General features: G+C 38.2%; 1 protein-coding gene across 1 annotated transcript in view; it reads left to right on the top strand.

The window, feature by feature from the left end:
* Window positions 1-7,090: 7,090 nt before the first annotated feature.
* The window catches only part of DNAJC15 (DnaJ (Hsp40) homolog, subfamily C, member 15), a 16,702-nt gene continuing 16,144 nt past the window's right edge, over window positions 7,091-7,648 (top strand). Inside the window, exon 1 of the mRNA XM_009881081.1 lies at window positions 7,091-7,136. Within this exon, the coding sequence (XP_009879383.1) occupies window positions 7,094-7,136 (43 nt within the window). The 5' untranslated portion in view covers window positions 7,091-7,093. The remainder of the gene's footprint in view (window positions 7,137-7,648) is intronic.

Raw genomic sequence — 7,648 nt, 5'->3', positions numbered from 1 at the left:
CTACCCTCAAAGTAAAGAAGTTCCTTCTCATGTTAAGATGGAACTTCCTATGTTCAAGTTTATGCCCATTACCCCTCGTCCTATCACTGGGCGCCACTGAAAAAAGACTGCTCCCATCCCCCTGGCATCCTCCCGTTAAGTATTTGTAAGTATTAATAAGATCCCCCCTCAATCTTCTTTTCTCTAGACTAAAGAGACCCAAGTCCCTAAGCCTTTCTCCATATGAGAGATATTCCAGTCCCCTAATCATCTTCGTTGCCCTTTTCTGGACCCTCTCCAGCAGTTCCCTGTCCTTCTTGGACTGGGGAGCCCAGAACTGGATGCAGTACTCCAGATGTGGCCTCACAAGGGCAGAGTAGAGGGGGAGGATAACCTCCCTCAACCTGCTGGCCACACTCAAAGTGTGTGGTCCCTCCCCATCTTTCCTGTAGGCCCCCTTTAGGTACTGGAAGGCCCCTATAAGGTCTCCCTGGAGCCTTCTTCGGGCTGAACGACCCCAACTCTCTCATTCATGAGCAGACAAGACCTGAAATTTCATTACCCTGCCGTAAAGAGACGATACGTGTGAAATTTTCACGTACTGCGTTAGTTTTATTGCCACAGACTTAAGCATCAAGGGTTTTGTAGAGCTGTTTCAGAAGAGTAATTCTCATCTGAGAGTTTGTCATGTGGGAGAGGCTGGATGGGCCTGGAGCGGGGGCAAAGTGCTGCACTGTGTGCTAGTGAGAAAGGTGCTGGAACTTTACCCCACTCCTTCGTTCTGCTCACTTTGACTAGTTTGTGGGACAGTGAGTTCTCTTTGCAAAAAATGTTAGGAAAAATACATGGATCACTGCTTAAAGCGCTGGATGGTGAAGATCTCACGGGTTTAAATTGGCTTTAAATATGTATTTGCCATACAAATTGTGTGCATGCTGTTGCCTCTGCAACATTTCTTTTTCTTCCTTAAAAAAAATACAATTTTTAAAATCATAGTTTTCTGAGTTACTTAGTCATTGTTACTACAGTCTAGGATTTTTGTTTTTTCCTCAGGAGAGTTTTTCTGTGTATTTAACAGCAAGTTGTGTAATCTTAAGTGGTTTACTCTGAAACTCATTATTGTCACATCCATGTACTTTCCCCATGGAATGCCACCAGGGATATTCCTAGTGAATTTTGTGGAGTCTTTGAGTCTTCTTACCTATCTGGGATAAAAATTGCACCTGGGGTTAGTATGGCTTGCTTTGTTGGTGTGAATTGTTTTGTCACTAAGGTCCAGAGACTGTGGTGTGTTTTTTAGAGGACTAGATTCCATATTGCTGCAATATTCTGTTGAAATTTATTCTTTAGCCAGGCCTTTCAGTGGAGAATGCAGTATTTTTCAAGCATATATACACTGTAAACTGTTAGCATGTGGTTGGCAGTAGAAGCTATTTCAGAGTTTCTCTGGATGGTATTATGTAGAAACTTGGTGGAAAAAGGGACAGTACTCATGCTCATTGGATTCCTGGCTAAGGAATTCAGAGGGAGGTCAAGTTGCATATAATAAAATTCTAAAATTTTGTCAGAGGGAAATGGCAAGATCAACTGTAGGGCTGAGCTTCTGTTCTCTGACATTGTGCAGGGTTAATGAGGCCATCTTGCCATAGTGGAAGGAAAGAGTAGTAGGACAAGCAAAGTTTAACAGCAGTATTCATCTCTCAGGGCTGGAAGAGCTCTGTTCAATATCCTACATTGAATCTTGGTTGTGAGATGTCCTGGACATAAGCTGTACTCCCTTGATCTTGGTCACTTTTACTCTTGTAGTTGTTTTACAAAAGCATTTTGAGTTTGTAGCAACAGAAGAACAACAGTAGAAGTGTAAAGAGTCTGTTATCAAAGAGGCCTTCGTTAATTAATACACACTCAAGTTTAATTTGAATGCCTTATGGTAATGCTTCTATTAGTGAATCTGTTGCTCAGGTACCATTCCTATGAACTTTAGGCATAGTTTTATATACAAACCAAAAAAGTTGCTGTAAAATAAATGACACAAATTGACATGAGAATTGTGTGAGTATGGAGAACAGCATCTAGCTGAAATTACTTTTAATTCACTATTGGAAAATAAATTAAATTTCATAGGAAGGTAAGACTGGAAGGAAAACGTTAGATCATGAAATCAAATCTGTTGCAGATAGTTTATAGTATCATCCCACTTCAAAATGTATCTGGCTCCATATAGAGTTAATTAGGTGGATTGCTCTGAAAGTCTTCCAATAAGCTATAGTACCTACTCTTCTGAGGAAGAGAAGCCTTATTCTAGCTCCCATACCAAGCAATCATTTATTTCAGGTCCAGAATTTTTATTTAAGGGAAAAAGTAGTTTCAGAAATATTTTTGTAAATTTTGTTAATATAGTTGTGTATCCTACTTCTTAGCAGCATACAGCACTTAAAAAACCCCAACAAACCGAACCTTCCTAAAACAAAGTTTTTAGTTAAGCAAGCAATTTACACTTGCGTACTTACTTCAGTGTAAGTGTATACTTCCTATTTTACTGATCCATGATTAAGCATGGACTAATAACAAAATGCTATCCAGCCCATCAGAACAAATGATTATTTTCTCTGTACTTTTTGTTTCATTACACTGTAGCTTTCTGAGACAGTAAAGCTCTTGCTATGTGCCTGAAAGTTAGTTGTGAAAAGAGCAAAATATTTTCCATTTGACCAAGAAGGGTGTTTTCACTGATTGTGTTAAAAGAACCAGCGTATAAAATACAAATCCTATGCAAGGAAGTATGTTTGAACATTCATAAAGGTGGTTCTTGTACTGTGTGGTCAGGTGTAATAGTGTTGCACTGAAATTTTAAAATCATGCATTTGAAGTTATTTCTATATTTATAAGTTTAACTTTTTTCTATTTCGTAGAAGGAGAAGCTGCAATGCTTGGAATTACAGAAGTCATTTTTTTTTTTTTTAGTATGATTAAGTTTGCAGAGACGTGCAGAAAGAATCTCTCATTCTTCCCTATTTATTCTGCTAAAAAGTTAAAGCTACTGGAAAATTGCATATTAAAGGATTAGGCCACAGATCTCTGTATGTTAACAGTATATAATGTATACCTTTAAATATACTGCATGTTAATTAGTATGTTTTATCCTCTTGTTTGCCAGACACTTTGGTAAGTCAGGTCTTGCAGTTGCCTTTCAAATGTGTGTGTTTCCTTATGCACATTTCTAAAAAGAATTTTTAAAAAAATCAGTTTTTGCAGATTTAGCAAAACTTTGTTTCATTGTTTTCTGTATCTAAGAGGGTTTGTTACTGAAAAATGAACTACATAGTAAAATTAAAATACTGAGATCAGCACAATAGCATAGGGTTGAAGACTGACCTTTGGGAGCTGATTCATTGAATAAAGAAAGGGACAGATGTTACTTTTTAATCTTTTATTTCCTTATTTTACCCTCCTGGATCTTAACAGAATGCTTTCATTTAAAACCTACATCTTAGAAATTTCTTAATGGAATTTTTTGGAGGGGGGAGAAAGATCAAGTCTGTCATAATTGAAAGTCAGTAAATACTTATTCATTTTTTTTTTAGTCTTTATGAGTCTGAAAAAAATGCATTTTCAAGGAACAGGAGCCAAAAATGTTTGTGGTGGTAGTTGTATTAGCATGCCATAAATGAACTGATCCCTTCTTCAGTGATAGGGAGTTGCTTTCATTTAATACTGACATGAAAGGAGTGCATTTAATTAAAACTTTGCACTTTACATTTCAAAACACTAGACAAACCTCGACTTATTCCTCTAAATAATCAACTGAGTTAAGTGAGCATGGAAAAGGAAACTGAGTCAAGCTGGACTTAAAGGACTTAATGGAAATTGCCACTAATTTTATGAGCGAGGCTGTGTCGGTAAAAGACAATCCATGCAGTCTTTCTTACATTGATTCAAATTCAGTTTTTATCACATGTGTATAGTCAGGATATATTCACACCATAACAAACATTTCAAGCTGCTTTGGCATGACAAGTTAACACTTCTTGACCAATACGCGACAAATGACCTTCTCTAACTTGCTAATAATGCAAATAGGGTGAGTTACCATAAACTAATATTTCTCAGCTTTTCTGGTGGTTGTACCTCACTTCAAAATGTGGACAATCTTTCATGACTCTGTCTTGAGCTTCCCATCACTTGTCTTCATATTCCTGTTGATGCTGTGTACTGCTCCTATTCTAGAGCTGCTGCCATGCTTCTTTTTTACCTGCTGTTTTCCAGACAGCACTAGCTTTTCACTAACTGCGAGTGCTTTCCACTGAGATTGAAATAATGCATCCCAGTGGACATGGCTGACTCTGTCAAAGGCCCTCCAGGGTCTCTACATTGTGTTCCCAGACTACTGTGCAAAAACACTTCAGCTATTTCTGCACTGAACTGACAAAGAGTCCAGGTATTATTTATTAGCCTGGTCTCTGTGTTTGGCCTTACCTGTGATGAGGTGTCTGCTGCTAATGCCTTGTTGTAACCTGCATACCTGGTTGTAAACTGCTGACTTAAACCACCTTTTTGGTGGCGAAGCAAGTATAACTTAATTTTGACACGAACAGGCTAATAAATATTTTTTTTTTTTTTTTGCCAGTGTGATCTATTTCACACATTGTTGAGCTCTTAATTGACTGTAACCACTTAGTGAAAGATTCTCGCTGTCACTCTGAATAAGTCAAGGAAAGTCTGTATTGAATATAAATTCATGGTCATAAACCACGGAACAGAATAATACAGAATTTCTGTAGGGTTATGATATTTTCAGAAATGTGGCTATTTTGGGTTAGTGCCTAAACAGAGGAATTAGAAGAATTTTTTTAGAATATTTTGAGTATTGGGAGCCTGGGAAAACCAATTTGTGAGAAGAAATTGAAGGAGTTTTAGTTTAGTGAGGAGATGAAAAGTAAGCTTCTCCATTTTATATCCTCTACCATTTAAGGTAACATACTTACATTTTTTCATGGTCTAAAGATGAAGGGAAATCTTGTGGAACTGAAAGGAACAACAGGCATAAAACTACTACGTTATTTTTACATTCAGAAATGAATGCTGATATCGAGACTGAAACTACTCTGAGATGAAAGAGTTAGGATACAAAAATAGGATAGAGAGGCAAATTTTTAAGACCAAAACTCCCCCAGTCTTAACTTTGGTGCTCCACTTTCAGTATGTTTAGTAAGTTTCTTTCTCTTTTCTACTAGAAGCTTCTAGGTAACTGCGATATTATGTTATGCAGATAGTTGGAATCTCCCCATCCTGGTAGGTGGGAAGCAGGTATAGAATTAAAACACAGAGGATCTAGAAGCTAGATGCAGAGGAATACAGCTTCTTCTAGGTGAGCTCAGAGCAGGCTACCACTTTTTCTGTGCTGAGCTCGATACTATAGGCAGCAATCACAGCCACTTGCCTTCAGAGCTGAAGCCATAGGAGCCACTGGGCACGATGGCAATGCCTACGTCTTGCACCGCATCCCATTTGCTGAGAAAGATGTCAACCTGTGTTGTAGCCCCTACTAAGCCAGCTCTAGAAGACCAGTATTTTCCAACTCTTCTCCTACTCTCTCTCTGTCTTTCTCAGCACCCATTGCTGAGATGAGATTGGGTGCAATCAAAGACAGAGAATTTTAGCCCCAGGAATCTTAGTAGCAGAGGCAACATGGCTCCTAATCCAGTTGTTAGGGCACTCACATTGAAATTTGGGCTTTAAGTCCTGCTGTCAGGCTTGTTGGTAGAAGATGTATTAACCAGTTATTGGATAAATGCAGACGTCAGTTGTATATAGAAGAGTCAGTCTGGTGATAAAAGCATTTTCACTGTAGTTATATCTTGTATTCAAGCTAAACAGGCCTAGTCTATTTTCTCATGTTTCCTGGGGGAAAAGTTCAAGGCATTATTGGAACTATCATATGGTAAGACAGGTAGTGCCACAGATTATTTAATTTGTTTCAAAGATTACATGTAGGCTTTTTGGAAGTGGATAGATGCCCCCAGCACTTGCAATCCTCATTACCCTTCTTGAATTCTGTAAACATGTGAGAAGTCAGTCCCTTCTTCAAGGTTTACTACCTATCTTTCAGCAGCTTCTTGTTCAACATGGAGATATTTCTTATTGAGATGGAGATATTTCTTATTGCCCTTCTAGAGATGCCTGACTTTCTTCAAGCACTGTGGAGGAAAATACACAGACCTGATCTGGGGGGTTTGAGTTAGCAAAAGGTAGGAGTTACCGTTGCCTGAAACAGGTGTTCAAGTCTTTTTGTGCATTTGGTTCCAAGAGCCCAGTTAGACTTCAAATTAATTTTAGCCAATAATGATCACTGCCTGAAATATGTCACAAGTCTGTTTACAACTATCTGTAGAGTCCATCCAGTGATTGACACTAAATAGTGAAAGAGGTTACTGGGCTTTATGTCTTTATTGGGGCTTCCATGAGTCACAGTGTGAAATATGGAAGACACTAACGCACCTTTGTGGCCGTAGCTGTGGGATGGGGCTGACTCCTTTGAAGGAGTGCCAGGAGTCAGTTGGGGTCAGGGATCCTTCTTAGTTGTATGAGCCTAAGCAAGGTGTTTAAATTAATATTCCAATACCATTGTCTCATGATGATGAGATTCTCAGTGAAGGACTTTGCAAAGTAGTATCAATGTCTTCTCTTTTTTTTCTTTTTTCTCCTTTTTTTAGCTCTTCATGTTTTTGTAATAAACTGATACTTTCTGTTATGGCATTGTTTCAGATTGTGTTGAATGAGTCTGCACAAACAATTTTGGGTAATCCTGAATAGTTGTCTACCTTGTGTTTTTATCATTAGATACCGTGAACTGCTTTGTCAGTGTTTTCACTGATTTACTAATGGATAATTCCAAGTTAAACCTGATACGTTGGCATGGGTTAATAGGACTGAACTGTAAAATCTAACATAGCTGGTTGAATGCAGAAGTTTCTTTTATCTTTCATATTAATTATACATGAAATGTCCAAGTCAGACATCAGAAATGCTCACAGTTAAAGTGAAAAGTGCGTATATTTCAAATTAGAATTTGCACGTTATTCTGATCCCTGTTTATCTGCTCTAGGCCAGAACTATGATAGCAGTTGGACTTGGTGTTGCAACTGTTGCATTTGCAGGTAAGCTAAATTCCCATCGAAGTGTGGAACTGTCACTTGTCAGCTGCTGTTTTCAAAAGGGTAATGGAGTTTTTATGAATTTAAATAGTGGAAAGTGGAACAGTCACTTGAGAGTGCTACGGAGACTTGTGTCCAGTTGTGGTTCCTGTCCCTTCCAAATCCTTGATGCCTCTCAATCCTTGATCCTCTTTTTGGATAAACTAGTTTTATGGGCATCAGCTAAAAGGTTACGTCTGCTTTTTGTCTGCAAAATGTAACCTGGAAAGTTTACTTTGTTTATTTACTAGCATATTGCAAGGTAAAGGCTCTTTAACACAGAAGAGTGCAACAGAATCTTTTGATGTGAAGGTGATGCTTGACAAATTCAACTCGAGAAAAATAGAAGGTGTTAGTGACTACAGTGATTTATCATATTAAACTGTTCCCATAGTACATTGTTTGTTATCTGAACTCTTTGCATTTGGACTGTGTGTTCTTCTGAAAAACAGGTTCTAGTCTGAACAGGTCATGGG

This window comes from Charadrius vociferus, unplaced genomic scaffold, assembly GCF_000708025.1.
Source record: "Charadrius vociferus isolate BGI_N301 unplaced genomic scaffold, ASM70802v2 scaffold210, whole genome shotgun sequence".
Lineage (NCBI taxonomy): Eukaryota > Metazoa > Chordata > Aves > Charadriiformes > Charadriidae > Charadrius > Charadrius vociferus.
Note: the sequence above shows the minus strand (reverse complement) of the source record. Positions and strands in the feature narration are given on the sequence as shown.